General features: G+C 56.2%; 6 protein-coding genes across 6 annotated transcripts; 4 read left to right on the forward strand and 2 right to left on the reverse strand.

The window, feature by feature from the left end:
- Positions 1 to 3,136: 3,136 nt before the first annotated feature.
- On the reverse strand, positions 3,137 to 7,638 carry EsH8_II_000541 (uncharacterized protein; the record flags this gene model as incomplete). Its single annotated transcript, XM_083263839.1, has 11 exons — positions 3,137 to 3,141; positions 3,451 to 3,738; positions 3,794 to 3,887; positions 3,938 to 4,069; positions 4,129 to 4,623; positions 4,684 to 4,734; positions 4,788 to 5,867; positions 5,938 to 5,981; positions 6,155 to 6,341; positions 6,395 to 6,403; positions 6,457 to 7,638. The coding sequence occupies 11 exons, from the start codon at positions 7,636 to 7,638 to the stop codon at positions 3,137 to 3,139; spliced, it is 3,567 nt and encodes a 1,188-aa protein (XP_083121161.1).
- Positions 7,639 to 9,960: 2,322 nt separating this feature from the next.
- EsH8_II_000542 (SDR family oxidoreductase) lies at positions 9,961 to 11,028 on the forward strand (the record flags this gene model as incomplete). The annotated part of the gene is made up of 1 exon (XM_083263840.1): positions 9,961 to 11,028. The coding sequence occupies one exon, from the start codon at positions 9,961 to 9,963 to the stop codon at positions 11,026 to 11,028; it is 1,068 nt and encodes a 355-aa protein (XP_083121162.1).
- A 159-nt stretch (positions 11,029 to 11,187) lies between these two features.
- EsH8_II_000543 (aldehyde dehydrogenase family protein) lies at positions 11,188 to 12,794 on the reverse strand (the record flags this gene model as incomplete). Its single annotated transcript, XM_083263841.1, has 4 exons — positions 11,188 to 11,474; positions 11,562 to 12,356; positions 12,409 to 12,463; positions 12,522 to 12,794. The coding sequence occupies 4 exons, from the start codon at positions 12,792 to 12,794 to the stop codon at positions 11,188 to 11,190; spliced, it is 1,410 nt and encodes a 469-aa protein (XP_083121163.1).
- Positions 12,795 to 14,431: 1,637 nt separating this feature from the next.
- EsH8_II_000544 (molybdopterin binding aldehyde oxidase/xanthine dehydrogenase) lies at positions 14,432 to 18,679 on the forward strand (the record flags this gene model as incomplete). Its single annotated transcript, XM_083263842.1, has 3 exons — positions 14,432 to 14,610; positions 14,699 to 16,903; positions 16,954 to 18,679. 3 exons carry the CDS (start codon positions 14,432 to 14,434, stop codon positions 18,677 to 18,679), a joined length of 4,110 nt encoding a protein of 1,369 aa, XP_083121164.1.
- Positions 18,680 to 21,036: 2,357 nt separating this feature from the next.
- On the forward strand, positions 21,037 to 23,375 carry EsH8_II_000545 (meiosis protein SPO22/ZIP4 like-domain-containing protein; the record flags this gene model as incomplete). Its single annotated transcript, XM_083263843.1, has 7 exons — positions 21,037 to 21,166; positions 21,316 to 21,338; positions 21,564 to 21,581; positions 21,735 to 22,047; positions 22,213 to 22,982; positions 23,039 to 23,235; positions 23,324 to 23,375. 7 exons carry the CDS (start codon positions 21,037 to 21,039, stop codon positions 23,373 to 23,375), a joined length of 1,503 nt encoding a protein of 500 aa, XP_083121165.1.
- Positions 23,376 to 23,986: 611 nt separating this feature from the next.
- Positions 23,987 to 27,321, forward strand: EsH8_II_000546 (SPO22/ZIP4 family meiosis protein; the record flags this gene model as incomplete). The annotated part of the gene is made up of 8 exons (XM_083263844.1): positions 23,987 to 24,053; positions 24,115 to 24,496; positions 24,594 to 24,693; positions 24,739 to 25,476; positions 25,525 to 25,652; positions 25,702 to 26,126; positions 26,179 to 26,742; positions 27,038 to 27,321. The coding sequence occupies 8 exons, from the start codon at positions 23,987 to 23,989 to the stop codon at positions 27,319 to 27,321; spliced, it is 2,688 nt and encodes an 895-aa protein (XP_083121166.1).
- Positions 27,322 to 27,534: the final 213 nt, after the last annotated feature.

Raw genomic sequence — 27,534 nt, forward strand, 5'->3', positions numbered from 1 at the left:
AAAGACTTCCTTATCAAAGACAAGGGATTCCAGGAACTATGGCCGGACCTCGGCGATGCCTTCCAAAGCTTGAGCCACGAGAAGCTGAAACATTGCTGTCTGTCATATATAGCGCCCGCTGTATTCAGCCAGATAGCCTCAACAAACTGCGATCCGCCTCCGAAGGCAAACTCAGAACAGGCAAAAGGAATTCGCCAAAAGGCCTCAGAAAAGTTTCCGTTTCTTGGGTACGCCACCACTTACGTGCTTCACCACGCCAACCTTGCTACAGAGGCACTGTCCCAACTTGCCTTCCTGCATCAGTTTCCACTGGAGGACTGGGTCCGCCTCAACAACATCCTTGAAAAACACGAAATTCGACGATACAATCCTACGGTGATATTTCCGTATATCTTAGCAGAAAAAAACTACGTTGGGCTCCTGGAAGAATATGTGCAACATTACACAAATATCCACGTCCAAGGGGAAAGATACGGGTTCCCGCTCTTTGCTGCTTTAGCCAACAATCATCGGCTTGCGGCCAGAGCGCTACTTGGGCGGGTATCAATGTCATTATCAAACAAAGATATTTTCCCGTTTCTTGACTACAAAGGCTGGTTTGACTCCCGGGTGGATGCCAAGTTAGACCCCCTTCGCTGGGCTCTCGAGAATCGTCATACTTCTCTCACCAAGTTGTTGGCCATGTCAGGCCACTTTGATCTGAAGCGGATAGATCATCGCAGGCGCTCCATAATTCATTCGGCTGCGATTGGCGGCGACGCGGATGCCCTGGCTTTCTTAACTGAAACTGCCGCCGATGGACGCTCGCAAGTCTTTGACGAGACGAATGAGCCATCCGTAGCTACAGATTCATCTCTCGTAGTAACAAGAATTGATCGTTTGTGGCTGAGAAGACAAATCAACTTGAAAGACAAAGAGGGGAAAACACCTCTTATGCATGCTGTCAAGAGGGGCTGCGAGGATGTTACACGAATTCTCCTGCACTTAGGGGCGGATGTAAGAGCTAAGACATCTTATTCCGAGTTAGGGGGCATGGAGCAAACCTCTCTATCCATGGCTGCAGAAGAAGGCCATGAACACATTGTTCGCCTACTTCTGGAAAGCGGCTCGGACATTGAGGCGAAAGATTATTTCGGAGGAACGCCCATCTTTCATGCCGTCCGAAATGGCCACTTAAGCACAATCAAAATACTCATCTCAAGAGGGTCCGCTATCGACTCGAGATGCAATCTAGGGCAGAGTCTATTACACGTTGCCCCTAACATGGAAATAGCCAAGGTCCTCGTCGAAAGTGGTGCAGACGTCAACAAAAAAGACGATTCGGGCAGTTCACCATTGCACAGAGCTGCCATTTTAGGTGAGGATGTTATCTTGAAGTATCTCGTGGAGAATGGAGCATATATCAATGCTAGAGATGCAAGCGGTGCCACGGCCCTTCATGTAGCCCTGCGGAAGAGCACCATCAAGCTTTTGATAGAAAGTGGGGTATCTATCGAAGCCAAAGATTCTGATGGCAATACAGCCCTTCATCGTGCAGTCACTGGCTTCAACTCCGAGGCCATCAAGCTGCTCATTGAAAGTGGAGCAGATGCTAAATGTGTAAATCGGAATGGTCAGACGCCGTTCGATATAGCAGTTGCAGGTGGCGGTCTAGCCATGATCAAAGCTTTTGGAGACTTGCAAACTAAAGTTTAATGGCATCTTCTTTGTTATAAGCTGCACAAGGAGCAACCGGGTACAATTTCCTGTACATGCAATATAGAGATAGGCAGCTGAAGATTGTAAATTTTATGTATATACCTCTGATATAGACTTGATGCACATGCGTGTTTCCGCTGTTGAGTCAGAAGCTGTCCACTGGCAAAGGTTCGGCATGTCGTGTTGATCCTCTCAGTCTGCTACAGAATTAAAAGGGCGTGAACCTAACGCTACCAGATGGTTCCTTTGTCTTTTGTGTAGCCCAAGATCTTTGCGCAGTAAAACATGTGGCACATCTGGAACGAACATGACTTTAATAGAGTCTGAAAGTCGCTATCTAACATGCTATGAACAGCGCGGATTTCATACTAACCCTAACTACCAACTTCCTCAGCCAACCAACCAACTTTTAGAGTTTTAAATATCAACCCAACCAACTTTCTATTCTTCTGCAATTATATTAGCCAACCAAGTGTAAGGCTAGAATTAAGTTGGTTAGTTGTCTCGGAATATCTCTATAAGCTTGAAGACCCTATACTAACCTTGCTTGTAATGGAAATCTTGGTGTTTTTGTGAGCTCAATACCAAGCGTAATGGTCCCCTACACTTTGCTCCCCACCTATCTTGTTGTTCACTTATATCTTATCCTTATATCTACTTCATCCCTTCAGTCATCTCCTGCTTCCAAAGCATTCAGAACGGCTTACCCCCTCACAAACAATGCCCTAGCACAGTAAGGGTCACAGGAGTCTAAACACACCCAGGCCAGGAATGCCTCTCTGGTTAACCTTCCACCTTCTGTTGAAAATTTCCCTATCATTAACTGGCGTAATAAGTAGTACGTCCTTAAGTATCAGCTGGCTAAGAAGAAGAGTAGAGGACGATCCTCTTGCATTAGGATATTATGGAATTCTTTTTGGACTTTGTGGTCCTACTAATAAAACTGGATTGTCCTTCTAGTGCTGCAGGATCTGCGATCAGAAATGGTACCTAGAGATCTTCACCATTACCATAATAACTCCAGTGTTAGAGCATTCAATAAAACTGCACAAGATCACAAAGAATATGTCTATTCCTGTTGATCCTTAGGATAACCCTAGCTCTACACACCAGCATACACATAAGAGGATTAAGACCAGTAACAGAAATATCCCTGCTGCTTGGATTTAAAGCTATTTATGTTAGGAGTCGAGCCCGGTGTTGGTCATCAGTAGGGGTGCCACAATAGATTGAATCTAAGCTGGGGAATCTATGGTGACTGCCTACGCTGAGGGGTAGATAATGGCAGACATGTGGGGCAGGCGGGACGGAAGAGCGTATTCAAGAAGTCTGAAGGCTTCTTTCTTGAAGGGGGGATTCGGGTTAACTCAATCTTTGGTGTTTAATAGGGTCAACTCATGGCGGACTTCTTTGACGAACGGTTTGAAATTTTGTATTCCTAGCCTGGAAAGAAAAACACGAAACAGATGTTGTCAGTGAGATAGTCAAGTTTGATTGATCTCGCAAATCTCGATAAGACTTTAGCTCAAAGCCCACTTAAAAAATGGATGAAGTACATCGGGGTTCCCTGACTCAACTAACCCGCGCCCTACACCTCATCTCCTGGGCTCCTTTGTCTATGCCCCGGCCTTCCATTAAACCCTCTGAGAGTGTTTATAGCTAAAGCTTGCGCCCCTCCATCGGTTAAGTTAAAGCTCTTGGCGCAATCATTCCGCCCATCTACTGGTTTGTCCCCAAACTGCTGGCTCTTACTCTGACCGTTCAACTTGTTTTCTCTAGCCTGCTTCTTATCGCGAGCGAGACGGCGGTTCTTCCTAACGTCACTCTTCATCTTTTCAACCTTCTCTTCTAGTCGTTTCAGCATCTCATCGCTTGTTATATCTTTCTTCCACTCGGTCGCCTTCAGCCAAAGTCTATAGACTCCCGTGTTCACAAGCAACCATGTCTCGGAGATCTTGTAAGCAGACCAGAAGACAGTGCGTGGGTAGGCCCAAAATGCGAATACAATGGAGACGAAAATGACGCTGGCGGATATCGGGACTGAAATCATGTCGTCAGTGACTTCTGTGAATGAATCATGGCAGTGGTTACTCACACATGTAGTTGGCTTGGTCACGGAATGTCATGTTGGTGTTGCCAATGTCACTGTTATTCATACCGAAGACGCTCGACATGAATGACAGAGGAAGCTAAAACGCATCAGACAAAGATGAAAATAAGGTATGGGAGTCAAGCTTACAAAGATAATGGTCACCATTGTGAAAACCATGATAGACCTCCCCTGACGAACGCTCTCATCCGCTTGCTTTACCGACTGCCAAGCCTGCAAGATGCTGGCCTGCTGTTGCTTAAGATCTAAAAGATCTTTAATCTAATGGATAAATAGGTCAGTACAAACAGCAATATCACCCAACCCTCGCATACACTTACCCCCTGAGAAGTGCTCTCTGCACTCTTTCGAAGTCCTTCAAGCTCCGCGATCCTATCGCCAACATCCGAGATCAATTCGTAAGCCTGTTTACGGAACCAGGTGAACTCCTCTTTTTCCCTCTCTATTCTCCGAGCCTCTTCTTCATTTTTCGCCTGCTCCTCTTCTCCTGTAATGGATCGAGAGCGCATGTAGTCTCTGTCACCATCGGGACTGAATGTTTCGTCCCGCCACTTTCCGCTTGGGTCGTAGATATTTTCGACGTTCTTTACGAACCTCTTGATGATTTCCTTCTGCTTGTTGTTGACGTGAATCATGATATCCAGCTCGTCAATGATATCTTTGATCTCTCGTTGCAGTTTGCCTTCGGGATTGATGTTGAGCAGCGGGACATGCAGATGGGATGCGTCCTCGTACTTGGACTTGGAGTTGTACACCTTGGAGGCCCTCTCGGTCCAATGCCACAGGTGCTGAAATGACACTGTCTGTTTATTTTGCTGCAGAGAAGAGGTCAGTGTTATTATTTTTCATCCAACGCAATATCCAAGGGAACTCACCAGACAGCCAATCGACTCTGCAAAGATGTCTATGACCTGGGGATGTCGATCCTGCCAACTTCTCAGAATACTCGTTTTTCCAGAGCTGTCTCTCAATTGCTTACCGGAGTTTTTGTGCGGTCAAAGAATGTGTTTGAACATTCATCCAGGATAATCAGTGCTACATCAAAAACAGAGCGGATCTGATTCTTGCGGGCGTTCTTGATTCTTGTCCGAATCGATTTGTGGACCCCCGTCGGGTCCGACTTGTTGGATCCGTATCTCTTTGGGAAGCTGGTGATGATGGTCTGCTTATCCAGAATCCACATCCACAGTTGATCAACCATGACAACCCGAGACACTTTTCGGATCTCGCCTCTGCAGTGGTCGCATCCGTTCTTGTCCGTCTTTTCCCAGTGACCGTCCCATCTGTAGAAACCCAGGTTGCTGTCGTTCGGGTCGGAGCCATTCCCTGACAGATCGGAGCCCTGACGGTTGTTCAAGCGCCAGGTGGGCTTCTTATTCTTGTGGCTGGTCTCTCGTTGCTCGCGGAATCTGTGGATGTTTCTTTCGTCCATCTTTGTACCGCGGTACACAACCTGGTCTCTGTCTCGAGCCTTTGTTGTTTTCAACGTCCAATAGTACGACTGGTCGAGAGTCCGCCGGGGGTGCAATGGGGGTTCGTGGTGAAGGTACTTCTCCACAAGCTGCTGGTCTCGGTATATCGACATTGCTTCATACAGCCTTGCAGCGTCAAGCAAAAACTGGCCCAGCTTGTTCGCAGTCCGTATTCTCCCATGTTCATCGCAGTCCAACTTCGCAACGTACCAGAGATTGGGGCCGTCCTCGTCGCGCTCGCCGTGGATGGGCCCTCCCGTAACGAGACCATCGGCAAGCCCGGTAAAGGTACGCTCATGCTTGCCATTTGGTTTGCCGAAGGAGTTGGTCTTCCAGGCCTTCTCAATACTCTGCTTGTGAACCGGGTCGACCTTGTCGGGATGTGTTATGGGTGTCCTGTCACACTTGAACACATTGGACCCATCTCCGTTGCTGCCAGTCAGAATATGTGTGCGCTCTGCGATTCTGCGATTCTTAATCTCGGCTTCTCTTCTCTCGCGGCGTTCTCGGTCTCGCTCCGTTTCTTCCTCGATGATTCGGGCCATTTTGTCACGTTTCCGGTCTTCTTCCCAATGGAGAAATGGCATCTTGCATGTAAGCGCGGTTAGCATCTTCTCATGTGGCGATTTCGAGACTCTTAAACGCGGGCCGACTCACAAAAAGTACCATGTTGTTGGGATTATCTTCCGACTCCCATATTTCTGAATCATACGGGTTAGTAAGAGAGTATGATGTTTTCCCATTCTGTCTTGGAAACCCGTTGCCCATCAGCCGTCGTTACGCAGCTTCTAATGTTGAAGCCTAGGAATCGCCTTCATGATACTTGATATCGCCATTTAACGAAAACACAAAAAGATGAAAAAATTCAACTCACTCGTTGATATCCGCTCGCAGATTGCTCTCATATGCCGAGCATGCACCATCGTCCGCGTTCCGCCATGCTGCTGGCCCCTCCAGTATTCGGGCCGCAAAAGCATGTGGCTATGCGTCCTCACTTGAGGGTTTCGGTAAATCCCATCGTATTTCGGACGCTCTTCGTCAAAGTAACGCGCAATGGCATGCTATGGTCGAATTCAGTATTCAGGCCGGCCTCTTAAGCTGTGCGGTCACTCACCTCGACCCACTGTCAAACTCAACATTAGCCTAGCCTTCAAAGTTGTGACCAGTTCAACTCACCTCCATGTTATTGTGAGGTATATGGAAATAGCGCACTCTATCTGCAGAGCGCTCTCGAGATAGAATAACATCTCCCGGTTCTGGCTTGAGTGGATATTTGTCCAAAAGATTTTGCAGAGTCAGTCTCTGGTCTGGGAACTGGCCTTTGAAGCGATAGTCCGAGGTTCTTTCGCTAAACGGTTCCAGGTATTTCTCCTGCTCCGAAGTGGCCTCGAACCAAGACTTTGAGTGCTCTGTTCCGTAACTCACCACCCTCTGGTGGGTGAAACTGGGACGCCTGTCCGGGTGCGAGTCCGCGGCGTCGGAGTGGCTGTTGCCCTCGGCCCCGATGGCCGTTCTGGGGCTCTTCGGGCTCTCGGGCCGGATGTACGACTGCCTCGGCGGGTTGACTAAGGACGTCGTGGTTTGATGGGTCAGTTTCTGGTCAGTTTTCCTCGACTTTTTGGGCTTCAGTATCTTCCACTGAATGACATAGCCGTTGAAGTCCCTCTCGAGTTCGTATTCTGGCGCGTTGTAGTCTTCTTCAAAGGCATATGCTATATCCTCGTGGTCTATCGCAATGATCTTCCGAGCCTCCGATCGTTCCGCGCCTATATCCTGGGTTTCGTTCGGCTTCTGCGTGTATGTGCTGCCGTTGTCGTTGCCGTCGTCTTTGTTGTTGATGTTCATTTCTCGTATCAGCTTCCTTTTCCTCCAGGCCCGGACAATGTTCATCCCTTTCTTATACTCGTCTGACCTCCTCCACTCTCTGTGGCTGTAGGCTACGTAATGTACCAAGTTGCAAGGCGGTCCGCTGGAGGGGCCCTTGCCTTCATGCGCGCTCCTCTTTTCTTCCCCCTGGCACCCAGGGCACTTTACCCCGGCCAAGGCCTTGCGCAAGATGTCTATTCGTTTGTATTGCGCCTCGATGCTCACCGCGAGGCTTTTGATTCTCTCCTCCACCCTGTCACTCGCGGTCTCGGTCCGTTCCCGGTCGCTCATGTTTGGCTTTTGCTGCGCAAGCCTCTCAATCTCGACGTAAAGCTCATGGTCCCAGAGCTTCTTGTTTTTCGCCGTGTTCAAAAAGTCGGCACGTTCCGATATCGGGATGCATCCAAAGTAATGCATGGCCAGATCTCGGATTGCCCCTGGGCCGTGGGGTTGTGCAGACAGACATGTTGGGGAACCGTCGTAGCCCGCCATTTTGCCGTTCCTTGGACAAGTAGGCTCTCAAGAGAGATGGGTGGAAATTCAAAGCACCTGCTTAAGGCTTCGAAACCTGAGATGGCGCTGGAGTTTCAAATGCCGGTTCATCAGTCGATCAAGCGACATTTACTTGTCGGAAGCATGGATTTAACTGAAAGGCTTCACTACTTAACCATGGGGGTTGGGGCAAGGCTTAGAGGCATCTTCGTAGCTTTATCCTTTACTCATGTCTATACTAGTCAATGGGGCGGTCAGGTCGAAGATACGGAGTCTGAGAATTGAATGTGGCACATGGCGACTATAGCGCCCTTGTGGCTCTTCAGGTGCAGCGGGCTACTCTTCAACGCCCTCACAACAGCGCGAAGGAGTCGCATAAGCGGTGAACGGTGTGTGTGTGGTGAGAGGCTGGGTGCGTCGTTAGTAGCAACCGCAGACTTGTGGTTGGGTGGCTTACACAAGCCAGGCGAGTTCTGTACCCAAGCCTTCAGCCTCACGACACTAATATCTCCCGGCCACCCTTAGCTCCAGATCTTTCTTTGCTAGAACCCTTACAAACGGTTATTCGGCCCCAGCTAGTGGTCGCCTTCGGGGAATTTGTATCCTCAAGACTGTCGCAGATGGCGCCATGTGAGCTCAATACGCACTGGTTTTTGGCTGTTGCCCATGAGTTACATCTCGTCGAGAACGACCGGCTCCAGCCCCTTGTGCGAATATCGACTAGCTATTTACAAGAGATGTAAAAATAACCGGCGGGTACTAGCTGGTGTTCTGCAGATGCAGCGCTCCCATCGAAAGTGGCTGGACCATGGGCCCGGCGCGCTTAGATGAGACCGCATTTCAGCCCAAGGAAGGGGATGTGCACAAGATCGACCGCACCGAACTAGAAGGCCAAACACTCGGGACATTAGTGTCATCAATCATTTTCCATTGGTCAATCGAAAGAGAAAGTAATGGTCCAATCGCAACCTTTGGAACCCATGCTGTGTGACGCCTGGGACCAGCTTTCAACCGCGCTCTCGAATATCATACATATGTGAACCGAAAGAATGGTGCTTGCGGCAATCCAGACTGACGCAACGACTTTGGCTCTGGCGTCATACCTCTCGTGGGTAGCAAGTTGGCCTCGCGTCGGGTCTGCTTACGGTCTTAGGACCTGTAGGAGGTCTCAGCACCAACATCCAATGATGGATCTAATCCAATCATGGCCGGTTGGCCCAATGGCAAGGCGTCTGACTACGATTCGTATTGAAATCAGGAGATTCTGGGTTCGACCCCCAGGCTGGTCAAGTTTTTTGTTTTTTGCTGCTATTTACCGTTGGTGCGTCCTGCTAAGGTGCGGGTCCGGATGGAATGGGGGAATGGGGAGGGTTCCCGGGGCAGGGCTTCTCATCCCGACCCCGGGATTGGTTGTCGATCCAACGATCATACCGGCTCCGCCCGCGGGGCGCCAGCGACGTTTTTCGGCTGGGAAAGGTTCCGGCTTCGCAGCCCGGCCGGGGACTTTCTGCAGATTCGCGATTCCACGTGGACGTAATCTTATCGGGCAGAGCAGAATTCACGTTGTTCGGAAGCATTTTTTGGTCCCCATAAATACGGTACCACTTTGGCGGCTGAGCAATCAGTTTGGATATCGATTTCCAACCACAACCTTGATAAGGGTTATCCGGCCAATCTGGAGTCTCTCAGACGCTCGACCAGGGGAAATGGAGCATTAGGATTCGACTCGGCACATTGGGGCCCGGCTTGAGATCGAGGGAGGATGCTGCTTCCGAAAAGGGCAGTTATTGCCAGGCGAATGCGCTTGTGCAAGACGTTGAATATTGGCCTCCTTGCCCCGCCGCCATTGGTTGCTTGACAGATCCTCGGCCGCTCAAATGGAGCGGGGTGCCATGGAGCTGCTTAGACCTGAAGCTATTCTGAACTATAACGGGCGGGGCGGGACGCTCGGGAGACCTTGTTCCTCCCTGTCGGCCCTTCGAGCCTGGTTTTGCACCGTGGGCCTCTCGTCGTCTCGAACCCCCGACCCAGTCTGCAATCCCACCCTCGGCAGGAAAGTCAAATAGAGGCAATTTCAAATGGAGCAGCAACAGCGGGCACAGGATTGACCCCAAAAAGCGCATAGGTAACGACTCATGGAATTCAGACTCCGCAACTTTGTCCCCTGTGCGATGGCGCAGTCGGGCCTACTCCTGGAACGCATGCCCTGCGCGGAGGGGTATAAAGGCCTCGTAGGCCTCGTGCTGATGGGCAAAGCTGCACCCGGGGATCAAATCACGTATTGTAGTTGAAGTTTGCCAGTGACTGCCAGAACGAGCCAAAATGCCTCAACGCGTCCTTCTCACCGGCGCAAACGGCTTCATCGCCCAGCACATCCTCGGCCAGTTCCTCTCCGAAGGCTCCTCCGTCCGCGCCGTGGTCCGCACGCAGTCCTCCGCCGACCAGCTCCGCTCCGTCTTCCCCTCCTACCCCGCGTCCAAGCTCGACTTCGCCCTGGTCCCGGACATCACGTCCCCGGGCGCCTTCGACGACGTCCTCGTCTCGGACCCGCCGTTCGACGTCGTCCTGCACACGGCCTCGCCCTTCAACTTCCGCAAGGGGAGCTCGAACCTCGACTTCCTGGACCCGGCCGTCAAGGGCACCACCGAGATCCTGCGCGGCGTCGCCCGCAAGGCGCCGTCGGTGAGGCGCGTCGTCGTCACGAGCTCCATGGCGGCCGTCATCGACGTCGCGCGGCCGGCCGTCTCGAGCCCGCCCAAGGTCTACACCGAGAAGGACTGGTGCGAGATCTCGCGGCGCGACGCCGAGACGACGGAGCACCCGCAGCTGCCGTACGTCGCCAGCAAGACCTTTGCCGAGAGGGCGGCGTGGGAGCTCGTGGCCGAGGAGACGCCGGGCTTCGACCTGGTCACGATCAACCCGCCCATGGTCTACGGCCCGGTGTACGACGCGTCCGTCTTCGCCAGCCCCGAGGGCCTGAACCAGAGCAACTTCAACCTGTACAGCGGGTTCCTCGGCCCGGAGCTGACGCCCGAGTCGCCGGTGCCGCCCGAGGGCCTGCACCTGTACGTCGACGTGAGGGACGTCGCGCGCGCGCACCTGCTGGCGGCGACGAGGCCCGCCGCCGGCGGGAACCGGTTCGTCGTGAGCCCCGGCGGCGTCTCGAGCCAGAAGATTGCGAGCATCCTCCGAGAGAGGCTGCCGGGGCTGCAGGGGCGGATCCCCAGGGGCGACCCGGAGAAGACGGCGCTGCCGGAGGGCATCTTCGGTGTGGACTCGTCGCTGTCGCGGGAGGTCTTGGGGCTGGAGTACACCAAGCTGGAAGACACGTTTCTGGATGCCGCGGCGCAGTTTATTGGGATCGAGGAGCGTGCTGCGAGGGCGGCGTGAGACGGATTCGAGAATACGTTTTTTGTTAGGCGAATGTGTTCCAGAACCGACAGACTATGTTAGATATGATCAAATGACAAGCGTTGCCACCTTTTATTTATTATCCTTTAGGAATTCAACTCGACTTAAACCAGATTCTTATTCGTGTTCCATGCCATATTAAACCTTGGCGAACTGAAGACTCTGGGTGTAACAATATGACAGCAGGCCCTGCTTGCCCATCTCGCCGCCGTGGCCGCTGTCCTTCATCCCTGAAAAGAAGCCGCCAGGGTTCGGCAACTCGGGCATGTTGATCCAGACCGTCCCTGCTTCGAGCTTTCTGGCTATATTCTCGGCCCGGTCAACATCACTACAGTAGACTGAAGCGCCCAGCCCGGCGTTGCTGAGATTCGCGCGTTGAACGACGTCCTCTTCGTTGGACCAGGATAGGATGGGTATTATTGGGCCTGGAGTGCGGGCTTCAGTGCTCCGTTCCCAGTCACGATGAAATGGATTCGAGCATCACAGTTCGATAGATTCGGGAAAAGGCTTACCAAACTGTTCTTCCCTGACCAGGATCGAGTCTTCTGGCGGATTCGTTACGATCGTGGGCGGTACCCAGAAGCCCTTGGAGCCCAGAGCTTGGTCTGGCGCGATTACGTCGTAGCCGCTTCTCTTGCAGTCCGCGACGATACCCTTGACGGCGTCGTACTGCATCTTGTTCGAGACCGGGCCGAACAAGCTTGGCGAGCTGGCGTTGTCGTTGACGGCGAAGGAATTCTTGACCTCGCTCGCGAAAGCCTCGAGGAACGGGTCAAATATCGATTCGTGCACATAAACGCGTTTGGTGGCCACGCACATCTGGCCGGCGTTGAAAAAGCTCCCCGTCGCCACCTGCCCCGCGACCTTTGCGACGTCGACATTGTCGGTTACGATGGCGGCATCATTGCCGGCCAGCTCCAGCGTCAAGCGCTTGAGCGTCCTTGCGCAGTTCGCCATGACGGCCTTGCCAGTAGCGATGGTGCCCGTGAAGCTGATTTTTGCGATGCCCGGATGCAGGGTCATGGCCACGCCGAGGTCCGCTCCGCCGTTGACCACTTGGATGACGCCGCGGGGGAAGATGTCGATGCAGAGCTCGATGGACTTCATGACGGAGTACGGGGTGAATGGCGAGGGCTTAACGATTATGCAGTTGCCTGTGACGAGAGACGAGACCACTTTGATGTTGGACAAAATCAGGGGGAAGTTCCACGGGCAGATGGCGCCGACGACGCCCAGGGGGAGGTGCGTAGCCACGATCTTGAGCTTGTCGTCCTCAAAAGCAACCTCGTCCTCGAGGTGAACCTTTGCTGCAACAGTTCAGCCCATCAAACATACCCAGGCCAAGCAAGACATACGTACTATAGTACATGGTCTGGCCGCACGTGTTTCCAATCTCGATTTCGGCCATGAGGCTCTGCTCCACGATCAGCCCCTTGATCATAAGCTTCGAAATGAACTGCCGATGAGTCTACCGATTTGCCGGTTTCCTTCATGACGATCTCCATCAGTTCCCCCTTGTGAGTGGTGTAGACGGCCACCATCTTGCGCAGGTAGTTGGAGCGCTCTTCGATCGAGGTCTGGGACCAAGTCTTGAGGGCCCTTTGCGCTGCAGCAACCGCATCCTCAAGATCCTTCGAGGTGGCAATGGGGGCGTCCCAGAGCAGCTCCTCCGTACGGGGATCCGGGCATCGGTGGTGCTTGTCGCTGTCGCGCCGCTGGCCGTCGATAATGTTGAAGAACTCCATTGCAAACCTCTGTAGATTTTGCACGTAGGACGATAGACAATTGGCCGGGGGGCAGTGTCATATATGGCGCTCTTGAGAAGACATGTTGCTCTTTCCTCCATCACCATCAGGCACTCTCGAAAGTCAATACACCCAACCCCATCCTCCCACCTTTTAGGCGCCGGCGGGAAGCATGCGAATCCCACGTTGCTACCATGTCTCTGCGGAGAATGAGGGGTTCTACCCAGTCGGCGATGTCAACCCACATAAGACGAACCGGAACTGATGCCGGCAAAATGGAGTGGGATGCATTAGGTTTAACGGCAGTTGAGATGGACATCTACTTTGGACGGTCAGGACACCGGTATATATGCATCGAGCAACTTTGCTCTTGTTCCGATCTTGCAGGTATTGGGAAGAGAAAGCTGGCAGCCAGGCAGTGGCTGTGCCATGACAGGGCCATTGCTGCGAGGCGATGATTGACGGGCGAGGAACGGGGCCCTTCCGGGTTAAGAAAGCGACAATTGAATCTCCAGCTCAGGTGTCATCCCACCTGCGGTGAGTATCTACGGTGAGTCTCGGTGAGCGACCGGTGCTTGCGGGAGGCGGGCGCCCTTGCGTCTGCAATAGCCGGGGCACGTAAAATCAAAGAGATGCATTCGAAACGAAGGTTTCAGTCAAGACCCATGGGATGGGCCAAAGGCTCAAACCAGACCGTCAAGCAGATGTGGCGTATGATCTCAGTTGTATTGTAGCATCCGTCATTGTGAATAGACAGCCGGTGCACACAAAGCGTGCTGGATATGACACCGGCGGAGGTGGTCGTTGGGAAACCGTCGGAAACCGAAGCCTGCTCAATTCCTCGTCTACCTGCCTCTCAGCAAGAGGTAATTGGCTAATTGGGCCAACCAAGCACAGGGTGTAATTGCAACTGCCAGCAGAGTGGAAGATGCCGACCTTATGGAAACGGAGCCGGCCGACAGAGGGGCCGCTGGCGGGCGGCACAGGGCGTTGCGACAGAGCACAGGGCGCCGGGCGCTCCTGGCAGCCCACTGACGGTGGCGGCGGGGTAGCGCTGGAGGGAAGGGCAGGGGGAGGGGAGGGGAGGGGATGGGAGGGGCCGATGGCCGATAATGCACCCCACCAAAGGCTGAGATGCAGATTGGCAAATGGCCCGCTGATAAGCTCAAACATGGCCCATGTGATTCGCGGGCGCCTGTCGCAACACAGATGCGTCTGTCACCGTCCGGCGCCTTTGGCTGCTATCCAAGTCACACCTGGTGCATTTCGCCGCCTTGCAAACAGCGCCGGCGACGAATAGGGATGTCTGGAACGTGCTGCAGAAATAGACCAACACGCCTATGTACCGCCCACCACGGCGCCGCCCCTGGTCCACAATGATAAGAGGGGTCGTACAGAGCTACCCCTACCTGACCGCAGGAAACCTCCAGCACGGTGCCTTGCCTCGCCTCTGCCTCTGCCTTAGTTAGCATCTTCCTTTTCCCAATAAAGCTGCGGGGTTGTCTCGATTTCGCTCCCAAACCCTCCTTGCATTCCCTTCCTCTCCCCTTTTCACTGTCCGGGACGTGTCGAACTGTTTGGGACCTCTTGTTTCGATAATCGCACATTCGAGCCAGAGAGCTCTCCCATCGCCCCCCATGGCACCGATCGCCATCTCCCCCGAACCGGATGTCCGGCCCTTGAACACGCTGACCACCGACTTCGACGACACCATCCGCTTCTACCTCAACGGAACCCGCGTCGTGCTGGACGAGATCGACCCCGAGGTCACCCTGCTGGAATACCTGCGAGGTATTGGCTTGACCGGAACCAAGCTGTACGCCCGCCCGTCCCTTCTTCCCGACACGAGGGCACATTTTTGTATTTCTGTGTCATGCGTACTGAACGAACTGACACTCTCCTAGCGGATGTGGCGAGGGCGGATGCGGTGCCTGCACCGTCGTCATATCGCAGTTCAACCCGACAACGAAGCAAATCTACCACGCGAGCGTCAATGCCTGCCTCGCCCCGCTGGCCAGCGTCGACGGCAAACATGTCATCACAATCGAGGGCATCGGAAACACCAAGGCGCCCCATCCCGCCCAGGAGAGAGTGGCAAAGAGCAACGGCAGCCAGTGCGGTTTCTGCACGCCGGGAATCGTCATGAGCTTGTACGCGCTGCTGCGCAACAACCAGGCGCCGTCGGAAGAGGACATAGAGGAGGCCTTTGACGGCAACCTGTGCAGATGTACGGGCTACAAGCCCATCCTCGAAGCCGCCCAGACCTTCAGCGTCGAGAGGGGCTGTGGCAAGGCCAGGACGAACGGGGGCTCGGGCTGCTGCATGGACAGCAACGGCGACGGCGAGAAGAAGGGCGGGTGCTGCATGGACAAGAAGTCTCTCGACGACGGTCAGCCGATCAAGAGGTTTACGCCGCCCGGCTTCATCGAGTACAACCCCGACACCGAGTTGATCTTCCCCCCTACACTAAAGAAGCACGAAATGAAGCCGCTGGCCTTTGGCAACAAGCGAAAGAAGTGGTACAGGCCAGTCACCCTCGACCAACTGCTGGATATCAAGAGCGTATACCCATCGGCGAAGATCATCGGCGGCAGCACCGAGACTCAAATCGAAATCAAGTTCAAAGCACAACAATACCCCGTCTCCGTGTTTGTGGGAGACATCCCCGAGTTGCGACAATACGAATTCAAGGAAGACCACTTGGAAATCGGCGGCAACGTGGTGCTCACCGATCTGGAACACATCAGCAAAGAGGCCATCCGCCACTACGGCGATACCCGTGGCCAAGTCTTTGAGGGCATCTACAAGCAGTTGAAATACTTTGCTGGGAGGCAAATCCGCAACGTTGGTACACCTGCGGGTAACCTAGTTACGGCGTCACCGATCTCAGATTTGAACCCTGTTCTCTGGGCAGCCAACGCTGTTTTGGTGGCCAAGTCTCGGGATCAGGAGACAGAAATCCCCATGTCACAGTTCTTTACGGGGTACCGTAGGACAGCACTCGCGCAAGACGCCATCATCGCCTCCATTAGGATACCCGTGACGGCTGCCAAGGGCGAGTTTTTCAGAGCCTACAAGCAAGCCAAGCGGAAAGATGACGATATCGCCATTGTCACCGGAGCCTTGAGAATCAAGGTCGACGACGATGGTATTGTCACGGAGAGCAATCTCATTTACGGCGGCATGGCCGCCATGACGGTGGCTGCGAAGAACACCATGGAGTACCTGGTGGGCAAGCGTCTCGCCGAGCTGGAGACGCTCGAAGGGGCGATGAACGCCCTCGGAACGGACTTTGACTTGGAATTCAGTGTTCCGGGAGGCATGGCGTCGTACCGGAAGTCTCTGGCGTTCAGCTTCTTCTACCGCTTCTACCATGATGTGCTGAAGATCCTCGACGGCCAGAGCCAACACATCGACAAGGAGGCGATTGACGAGCTCGAGCGAGGCATCTCTGGCGGAACCGAAGACGCGGGCGCGGCTGCCGCGTACGAGCAAGAAACCGTGGGCAAGTCCAAGAGCCACGTTGCGGCGTTGAAGCAAGTCACTGGCGAGGCGCAGTACATTGACGACATACCCGCGCTGAAGAACGAGCTGCACGGCTGCTTTGTTCTGTCCACCAAGGCCCACGCAAAGATCAAGTCGATCGACTACTCTGCGGCGCTTGACATGCCGGGCGTCGTCGACTACATTGACAGAGACGACGTCGACACGCCCGAGCAGAACCGCTGGGGCGCGCCCCATTTCGACGAGCTCTTCTTCGCCGAGGGCGAGGTTCTCACTGCCGGCCAGCCGATCGCCATGATGCTTGCCACTTCGGCGTCCAAGGCTGCCGAGGCCGCGCGCGCTGTCAAGGTCGAGTACGAGGTGCTGCCGTCTATCCTTACAATCGAAGAAGCCATCGAGAAGGACAGCTTCCACAATTACTACCGAGAGATCAAGAAGGGAGATACCGAGGAGGCGTTCAAGAACTGCGACCACATCTTCACCGGCACGGCGCGAATGGGTGGTCAGGAGCACTTCTACCTCGAGACCCAGGCGTCCTTGGTTGTCCCGAAGCTTGAAGATGGAGAGATGGAGGTGTTCGCCAGCACCCAGAACGCCAACGAGACGTAAGATTGCCATTCACTCCTCACCCCAGACCCATACTAACTATCCGCAGGCAGGTGTTCGTCGCTCGCATGTGCGGCGTTCAGGCCAACAAGGTCGTCGTCCGCGTCAAGAGGCTCGGAGGTGGCTTCGGCGGCAAGGAGACGAGATCGGTCCAGCTCAGCGCTCCGTTGGCACTTGCGGCGAGGAAGACGAAGAGGCCATGCCGGTACATGCTGACGCGAGAAGAAGACATGGTCACCTCGGGCCAGCGGCATCCGTTCCTGGGCAGATGGAAGGTCGGCGTGAACAAGGACGGCAAGATCCAAGCGCTGGATCTCGACGTCTTCAACAACGCCGGCTGGAGCTTCGACCTCAGCGCCGCGGTCTGCGAGCGGGCCATGTCGCACTCGGACGGCTGCTACAAGATCCCCAACGTCTTCATCCGCGGGCGCCTGTGCAAGACCAACACGATGTCGAACACGGCGTTCCGAGGCTTCGGAGGGCCCCAGGGCATGTTCATTGCCGAGACGTACATGGAGGAGGTGGCGGATCGGCTGGGCATGCCGGTGGAGAGGTTCCGCGAGATCAACTTCTACAAGCCGCTCGAGGAGACGCACTTCAACCAGCCTCTGACGGACTGGCACGTGCCGCTGATGTACGAGCAGGTTCTGAAGGAATCGGACTACGAGTCGCGGAGGGAGCGCATCACGCAATTCAACGACGAGAACAAGTGGCGCAAGCGCGGCCTCGCCATCATCCCGACAAAGTTTGGCATCTCCTTCACGGCACTGTTCCTCAACCAGGCGGGCGCTCTCGTGCACATCTACCACGACGGATCCGTGCTGGTGGCCCACGGCGGCACCGAGATGGGCCAGGGGCTGCACACCAAGATGACGCAGATCGCCGCACAAGCTCTCCAGGTGCCGCTGGACAACGTCTTCATCTCCGAGACGGCGACCAACACGGTGGCCAACGCCTCGGCGACGGCGGCGTCGGCCTCGTCAGACCTCAACGGCTACGCCATCTTCAACGCATGTGCGCAGCTCAACGAGCGCCTGGCGCCGTACCGCGAGAAGCTCGGACCCGGTGCGACGATGAAGGACCTGGCACATGCCGCATACTTTGACCGCGTGAACCTATCGGCACAGGGCTTCTACAAGACACCCGAGATCGGGTACTCTTGGGACACCAACCGAGGCAAGATGTTCTTCTACTTCACGCAGGGCGTCACGGCGGCGGAGATCGAGATGGACACGCTGACGGGGACGTGGACGTGCATCCGGGCAGACATCAAGATGGACGTGGGGCAGTCCATCAACCCGGCGCTCGACTACGGGCAGATCCAGGGGGCGTTCGTGCAAGGCCTCGGCCTCTTCACGATGGAGGAGTCCCTGTGGCTCCGCAACGGGCCGATGGCGGGCAACCTCTTCACGCGCGGCCCCGGCGCGTACAAGATCCCCGGGTTCCGCGACATCCCGCAGGAGTTCAACGTGACGCTGCTCAAGGACGTGGAGTGGAAGGACCTGCGGACGATCCAGCGGTCGCGCGGGGTGGGCGAGCCGCCGCTGTTCATGGGCAGCGCCGTCTTCTTCGCGATCCGCGACGCGCTCAAGGCGGCCAGGGCACAGTACGGGGTCCAGGCGGCGGTCGGGGAGGACCGGGTGGGCGACGGCCTGCTCAGGCTGGAGAGCCCGGCCACGCCCGAGAGGATCCGGCTAAGCTGCGAGGATCCCATCATGAGGATGGCGAGGGTACTGCCGAAGGAGGGGGAGAAGAGCTTTTTTGTGGCCATTTAGAGGCGGGCGCCAAGCCTCGGGGGTGGCTTTGTTTCCCCTCTTTGGGGGCGGAGGGGTTCTGGAGTTTTTTCGGGAGGCAGGGAGCGAGGGCATTTGGCACAGGTAACAGGCGTGTGTATGTATGTATTTGATATGATATACAATCACCTTTTTTTTTCTCACTTTCCCACCGTCTCACTTGATGCGCGGTCAATCGGAGTGAGAATCGCCGAAGGAGTGAAGAATATAGGCTTTTATTTAAAGGCTTTAAGGCACAAGGAATGGGTCCCGAGGAGAGCTGCGGCTGGAAACAGAAAGGCATCACACGATCTCGGAATGGCCCACCCTCCCCTCCCTTCGTCTCCAAATTTTTGCCAAGTCGGCCATGAGCGAAAAGATGGGATGACGAAGGGGAGGGGTTGGTGTTTGGCGGGGCGATGGAAGCTTGGGGGCGTGTTCTTTCAGACCACGGGCTAACCAACTGGCAGCTGAGTCCGGGGCCTTACCCGAGGGAATGGGTGAGTGGACGGAGAAGAAGAAACAGAAGGGACAGGAAAGTAAATACAGAGTTCCTTCGAAATAGAATCTTGGGCCGAATAGCGGGCTGTGGTTTCATGCTTACATTGCATTGCAGCGATGCTGCGAGGGTGGGCAAGGCGAGCTGGGGAGGGATGGGGGGTTGTTTGTTTTTGCTCGAGAGCTGCAACGGCCAATTGGAGAGAAGCCTTTCGGGAGCACTTGGGACGAGGACCACTCTGGCGCTGCAGACACACAGCAGCTTAGTGTGTACTTCGTACATGGTACTAGTTGGTGTGTCGAGAGCCAAGAGAAGCTGTCAGGGCATGAGTTCTTTTCTTGTCGACGACCCTGGCCAGCTGGGGGGGGGGGGGGGGGGGGCTTGTTGTGGGTGCGCACAGCTACACTACACTACACTACACTACGTAAGGTACTTTGTACTGGCCCTTTCTGCATGCGACGGTGGCAGTTTCTCCAGCGGCGAGCGTAGGGCAGAAGGGAACCTGCATTTGGCCCGACAGGGCATGGGGAGTGGGCGAGGTGGTGCCGTGTCTGTGCTGTGCGTGCTCGGAAGAGGGAGGGAGGGGTATATATCATGGCCGAGGTGCGAATGTGATGCGACGGAGCGTGTGTGTGTGTGCACGGTGAAGAGACGCAGGTGAAGCATGCGCTCACCGAGGCCGAGTGATTGATTGATTGATTGATTGATAACCCCCCCAAAGTGTCGAAAGCGGGGAGTGGGTGGTAGTTTGACAGAAACGGGGCGTCCAATACATTGGCGACGACGACAATTACGTGAAAAATTAGTCGTCAAATCCATCAAATATCACATACATGAGGGAATCAGTCAGGCAACACAGCCATTAGTGGAGACCAACCCCAAGGTTTTCTCAGCGCCTACCTACGGTCAGCTTCCCTCGCAAACTCCAAGGTCAAGCAAGTCAAGTGTGTTCTTCCTTGTCTGGCTGCCCGCTCGCCCGCACCGGAGGGCCAAGTGGCGGGAGATCAAGGTCAGCGAGCCTGCACTACACTAGCAGCACCAAGAGCCGGCCACCCACCCCCGCAGCGTACTACTACTACACACACGCACACACTAATAACACAGCGATATGCCTGTATGCAATGACTACTGACCCGGCGCTGACCTTAGACTCGGGTAGCCGATCTGCCTGACGGTACCGTCGTCGAGACGGAGTGTTTCCGTGGTTCCTTGCCCGTGTCCCAGCCAGGTGCCAGCCCACTTCCCATTGCAAGTCGCCATCCGTTCTATTTTTCCCTTTTTTTTTCCTACGAAGCTTTCCACAAAGTCTCTCTCGCCTTGTTCAGCTCCCATCCTCTCGGGACCGATCAACATCACAGCAGCCCCCTCCCTCGCGACGACCCCAACTCAAGACTGCCACGCGCCTCCAAAGCCACCGCACGCCGTTTCGAACGCCCACCCACCTCGCGGCCCCTTGACCGAGCCAACGAAGTTGCAATTACGAACCCGAAGGCCGTCTACCCTTTTTTCTACCGCCCCCCCTGGTAACCTGCGGCCTGTTGCGTCCACCAACAACACCACGGTCCGAGAAAGAAGGGGAGAAGGGGACAAAAAAAAAACACGAAAGAAGGCATAGCCGAGCCCAGCCCACCGGCTGCCCGCACGCGACAACGCCGCCTCCTCTCCCGCATTGCCTGCAAAAACCCGCAAGCCGCAGAAGTTGCGCAGACGGCAAGAAAACACCACTCAACAGCCCCTCCCCTCGTCAAATGATCTGCGAACCCTCGTCCTCTGCGTAACCTCGAGGTCCAATGGGAGCCGGAGACCCATTGAACTGATTCCGAACCGCCGCAACCCCCCCATCCCACCTACCTAGCTAGCCATGGAGACGAACGGCAAGGACCTCAAGTCGGAGGCGCCAGATGACAAGGAGAAGCGCGAGAGGCTGGAGAGCAACGGCGGCCATGCTCACCAGGCCAAGAGCCCCAAGAAGCGCCGCAAGGTCAATCACGGTACGTCCAGCGCCGTGTTCCGGCATTGCTGCACCCTGCGGGCTGTTGCCGGCGCCCTCGCGCCGGATGTCATGGCAGCTCGCAGCTCGCAGATTGTCCCTGCCGTGGGAAAAGCTCCCCTTTTTGCTAATGTTCTGCTTCTTTCCCAGCTTGCGTCTACTGCCGGCGATCTGTAAGTCAGACGACCCTCACCCGACGGACACAATTGGCATTGGTACCCTGGAATTGCGCATGGCGTTGACACTATTGTCCGCCTGCTATGCTGCTGTGCGATGCTCCGCTAGCCGGCGGACCCTTTGCCTGCATACATGCGCAGCTTCTCCTCCTGGAATGGCTGCAGAGAAACCCCGAAAAGAGAGAAACATGGCTGACGGGTAGTGTCTTGCCTGCTACATAGCATATGACATGCGATCTCGTATGTAAGATCCATTTCTTCACACCTTGACAGACGGGGCAGCCGCGTGTCTTGCGGCTCTTCCCTGGTCCCTCGCCGCCCGGCCCCTTTTTTGGCGTTCCCGGGAGCGCAATATTCTTGGGTTCGCAACGCCCGCTGACCTGTCGTGTCCAGGAACGACCGTGTACGAGATGCATCAAGCGCAATATTGGCCACCTCTGCCACGACGAGCCCCGCGACCCCGACTCCAAGAAGACCAAGGGTACGCACGCCACCTCCACGGCCGACGATTCCGAGACGACGCAATCCGAGATCGCGCGGGCTTCAATCGACCAAACCGCTGCCGGCTCCATGGGCCCTCCGCCTCCCTTCGACAGGAAGGCGTCTGCTTTTGGCGCCGCCGTCCTGGGCCAAGGAAATCCGCTGCACCTCGTGTCACCGGGGTCGGTATCTGGCATGCCGGGCAACGGCAGCAACATGAATCAATGTAGGTCCGCCCCCTCTGCTCGTGGTTTACCCCTCTCGTTAGTACCGCCACGCCCGGGGTTCCTTGCCCCCGTCGCACACGACCGTGGCTCCACGGGAGGGGGAGGGGAGGAACACGACTTCCCCAAAGAAGCGGAGGCTAATGCGATGCGCCCCGGTCTAATAGTCGCTGGATTCTCCGACGCCTGGTTGACAGCCCAGAACCACTACCACGACATGCAAAACTACCACCCCAACTACATGATCGCCCCCGAGGTCACCCACGAGTTCAACCTGCTGAACGATTTCCTGCAGACGAGCCTGCTCGATGACGGCGGCATCCTCTCGGACGAGTCCCAGAACAGCCCGGCCTTCAGCAGGACAGCGGGCGCCAACGACATGCTGCCGACGTTCGGGAACCACAACAACAGGGCCGCGCCCAACAGCAGCGCGCTCTCGCAGATGCTGCCGCCGCAGAACCTCGAGCAGGGCAAGGCGTTATCGCGGCCCGGCAGCGTCGTCCAGGCCGACAAGGACAAGGCGCGCGAGTACTACCTCCAGGCGGCCGACCCGTCGGGCAACGACACGCCCGAGGAGCGCATGGATCGCGTGCTGAAGGCCAAGTACGAGGCCGGGCTGCTGAAGCCGTTCAACTACGTCAAGGGCTACGCGCGGCTCGGCACGTACCTGGATGGCCACATTGCGGCGTCGTCGAAGCAGAAGATCCTGCGCACCATTGACCGATTCCGACCCAAGTTCCGCGAAAAGGCGCAGGCCCTGACCGACATCGAGCTTCTCTACGTCGAGATGTGGTTCGAGAAGCAGCTCATGGAGTACGACCGCGTGTTTGCGAGTATGGCGGTCCCGGCGTGCTGCTGGAGGAGAACCGGAGAGATTTTCAGGGGCAACAATGAGATGGCGGAGCTGCTGCACGTCCCAGTCGAGAACCTGCGAGATGTACGTACAGCTCGTTTCGTCGCCAAGGGCCGCAGTGGAAGCTAACCAGACGATAGGGCAAGGTCTCTCTGCACGAGATCCTGACGGAGGAGTCGCTCGTCCGCTACTGGGAGGAGTTCGGCACCATCGCCTTCGACCACGCCCACGATACGTTACTCACGGCCTGCACGCTCAAGAACCCGGACGACAAGGCGACAGACCCGGTGATTCATTGCTGCTTCTCATTCATGATTCAACGAGATAACCACAAGATGTGAGTTTCGCTGTGCCCCCCTCCCCCCGGCCCCAGGCAGGCAGTCGGTCAGTCCTTGGAGCCGTCGATGCTGACCAGTGACGCGCAGCCCCACACTAATTATCGGCAACTTCTTGCCCAACGATCCTGTCCGGCCGTGATTTTTATTGCATTTCAGGCTCTTCTCGGGGTACTTAGGCTTGGGATTTGGTGAATCAAAAATGGGGGGCAGGCGTCATGGATACCAGGGTCTTGGTTTTCTTTTTTCTTTCTTTCTTTCCGGTCTGGCTGCATCATCATCTTCTACCAATTGACGCCTTCGGGGCGGTGGACCATCAAAGTCATCCTTCGCGCATCTCCTGATGAGAGGGCCCAGTATATACGGATTACGTATTCATTGTATTTGGGGCGCCGGCGGATGAGCACCGGAGCGGATGCGTGTGCGGGCCGGCCGGGCCTTCGCGTCAGCTTTTTCGGGACCGGAGGTCGGTCGTCGAATCGGCCCCACATCCGGCTGCCGGTGCTCGTGAGGAAGGAGCAGATGCTAGCCTCCCGCCGTGGACAGTTTGGCAATTGCCAGTTGCAAATTTTATATATTCGTCTTCTAACTGGCCCTCTCTCTCTCTCTTCCGAACTTGTCCTGCGTGCTCCATCTTCATTGCTCACGCCCATTCATGTCTGCCTCGTCGCCGCAATCAGCACGTCCTCTGCAACAACCCCTGATCAACCTTGCGCCTTCCTAATCACGGCATAATTGGCCCCTCTTCGCATAATGCCTGCCCTACCTCCTCAGAGCTCGATCAAGAACGACCGGGTTGAGAGGATATCCTCCTTCACCAGTCCGTTCCGCCGCACTGGTTACTGTGAGCATCCTCTGGCTGACGACACGATGACATATAGCCTTCGCGCAGAGCCTCCTCAGGCGCCTTCCCTCTGCCAACGACCCTCCCTCGATCGACTCGCTGCTCTCCGAGCTGAAGCAGCACCTCCGGACGATCATCGAGTTTCCCGCAACGTCGAGGGGCAGGTCCCAGAGGTCCGAGCTGGACAAAAGGGGGACGGAGCTGTGGAACCTGTGCACCAGGCTGCGCCGCGACGATGCTCCGGGGGCGCCTTCGACGAGGAAGAAGCTCCTGCTTCGGAGCAGAGCCTATGCCTTCTTCATGATTGGCATCGCGAGGGGCGGCGGCCCGGGTGCCAAGATGCACTTGCCGGACGTGGCGCATCTGATGAAGCTGATGCTCAAGGCTGGGAAGATGTGTCTCGGTGGGCCGCTCGACGGGTATCCTCTTTCCGATGGCCAGGCGGGCTGACTGCGGCGCAGATGACGGCAGCACAAAGCTTGCTCACCTTGTGTTTCAGACGGGATCGAATTATAGCACCGCTTTGGGCGAGCTGCAGAAGACGATGCTGGGCCCCGACGACTTGGCCGAATGCAAGCGCCTGGACGCCGAGTTCTACACACTGCGGACGGCTCTGGTATGTGTCTTCCCGCGACACGTCTGATGGCTGCTGACCGCGCAGGCGTGGAAAGAGGGCCAGCTTGAGGTCGCGGAGTTCATCTACGGCAAAGGGCACTTCCAGCACGGCTCGTTGGACCCGAGCTCGGCCGAGAAGATTGCAGGGGTGCTGTTCGAGATCGGAAAGGACCTCGCCAAGAAAAGCGACTTCCCCCTGGCGGTGCGGTGGCTCGAGCGAGCGTACGACGGCATCAACGCCCAGGACCTGGAGCTCCTCTCTCGCGAGGCCATCGAGCTGCGGCTGGCCATCTGCCAGGCCCTGGTCCACGCGCTTCTGGGCATGGACACGCGGGAGTCTTCCCAAAAGGCGCGGGACTTGGTCAACTACGTCGAGTCGGAGATCGGCGACAAGCCCGTCGTGCTGCTCCTCCGCCTCGAGCTCCTCCAGAAGGCACCGGCCGAGGTGTTCGACGTCGACGCCTACGCCGAGATCCTGCGGCGGATGGTGCGGGCCTTCAACTTCTCCGAGGCGCATTTCAGGCTCCTCGTGCACCACGCGCGGAAGCTGCACGACAAGAGCCCGACGCTGGCGACGGGCGTCGTTGATGGGATGCTCCAGGGCGCCATCGTCTCGTCAGGGCGCGACGAGTGGATCGAGAGGCTGGTGCTCTTGAGGATATGGATGGAGACGAATCAGAGGGAGAGCATGAAAGCCATTGAGGACCTGGCAGCCGTTCTTGCCGACCTGCAGGACAACCTAGGCAAGCCTTTCGGGGCGACTGCGGCGGTAGGGGCCTTGACTGTGAGTTGTCTGGGACGTAAACCCCGACTCTGACTAACGGCCGGCTAGCTCATGTGGAAGAAGATTGAGGTCAGCTATAACCAAGGGCACTTTGAACTCGCAGACGGGTGGTGTCAGCTAGCCCTGCAGCCCCTTTTCCAAAATGGCGGGCCTGCGAACATGTCCAGGCTGGGCAGGTGTGTATACCCCCCCCGACCCCGACACAACCGCGCTGACAGTTTTCAGGAAGCTGATCCTCTGCGCCCTGGGAAGAAACGACACGGAAAGGGCACGGCAAGCCTTTCACAACTTGGCGGCGGCAGCACAGGACGAGCCGATGACGAGGTATCTGATGTACAGGGTCGCGCTCCGTTCAGCAGACCGCGAGCTTGCGGCAGAGTGTCTGGAACGGATCGCCATCGCAGCAGGTCAAGACCACAACTTCCTGTATGCCTGCATCCTCGAAGCGCAGCATGCTGGGGATAGGTTGTGCGCGATGCGTGCCATGAAACAGCTGGTTGAGAGGTTCGAGTTCAGCGAGGAGTCTCCTGTGCATCTACCGGCGCTTCTCCGATGTAACATCCGGCTTGCTGTATCTGTCATGGAAAGCGAGAAGGGAGTGACGGAACAAACTTCCGTCGTAGAGGAGATAATCGTGTTATTCGAAGGAGGTGGGCTGAGTTCAGCATGTTCTCACCGACTGTGACTAACAAGAACACGCAGCCGCCAAAGCAATCCAGCGGGACCCCAAAGACAAGGACGGCGACCGCTTCTTCACGGTCAAGGAGCTCGACTGGTTCTGCCAGAACGCATACAACCTCGGCCTCAAACACTCAGACAGCTGGGACCTCAAGCACCTGGTCCGACTCTACAACAGCTGCCTTTCTATCGCAAAGCACTACCCGGCCGACCTCCCCGCCGAGTCAGCGAGCGACCTGGCCTTGAGGACCATGTTTTGCAACTTCGTCGTGGCGGCCGCCCTGGTCTCCCTCGCCCGCGCGGAGGACGACGTGGAGCAGCAGCTGCAGCATTACCTCGTCATGCGGAGACACGTCGAGGCCTACGACAACGCGCTCCAGGCAAGGCTCGCCGGCCTCGACGAGCGGCTGGCAAGCGACCTGACGGCCAAGCTCGCGACGCTGTTGGTGTTTGACTTTGAAGCGGCGATGGCGTTGAAGAAGCACGAGGCGCTGGGGTACATCATCCGCACGGCCAAGACGTGCGGGGACGTGAATGCGCTCAAGGCCATGGGGGATATCGCGTTAAGAGGGAAGTTATCCGGCCAAGGTGAGAGGGTCTTCACCCGCCGTCATTAGGAACCCGACTTGGATACGTTTGTGCTGACGTTGGTTTCGGCCCCTGGCGACAGAGCTCTATTCCACGCTGGGGGTCATCGTCAACGAGATCTAGGAGCTCGAGAAGATGAAGGGCGACAAGCTGGCAAAGTACATCCGATGCATGTTCCACGCCGTCCTGCCGCTCGATGCCGCGCTGGGGCAGAGGTTGATGAGGCAGGCGGTCCAAGTGGCGAGGGATTCCCACAAGGTGCGTCGTCCTCCTCTCACTTTTATTTTCATTCTAGTGCTATTCTACGTGCCCCTTTTCCCCAACATTGCCCCCCCAAAGAGACGTGGTTTTGACGCCCCCGCGCCGCAGGGCCAGCACCCGTTCCCGCCCGAGGAGCTCGAGTGGCTGGTGACCGTGTCCTTCAACCAGGCCGTGGACGCGTACAACGCCAGGCAGGACGACGAGTGCAACACGTGGGCGGACCTCGCGACGAACCTGGCGCACTACGCCGACGACGGCGGGGGGCTGGAGAAGAGGGTGCAGGAGAGCCGGATGAAGTTGAGGTTTGAGCTGCCGTGAGGGATCGGTTCCGCGAGGTTGCCGTGGCTCTTTGTCGCTGGGGGTTCGCGGTTCGCAATTGCACTGGATGCCTGGGAAAGGGGGTTTGCGGACTGCCCACAATAATACTAGATCAGTCTGTCTCTCATGTCTCTTGGTAAGAAGGGAACTATAAAGCAAATCGGATGTATACGGTTTCTACCAGCCGAACCCACCCTTCTCTCGTCTTCCTCG

The sequence above is a fragment of the Colletotrichum jinshuiense genome, chromosome 2, assembly GCF_051148585.1.
Source record: "Colletotrichum jinshuiense chromosome 2, complete sequence".
Taxonomy (NCBI): Eukaryota; Fungi; Ascomycota; class Sordariomycetes; order Glomerellales; family Glomerellaceae; genus Colletotrichum; species Colletotrichum jinshuiense.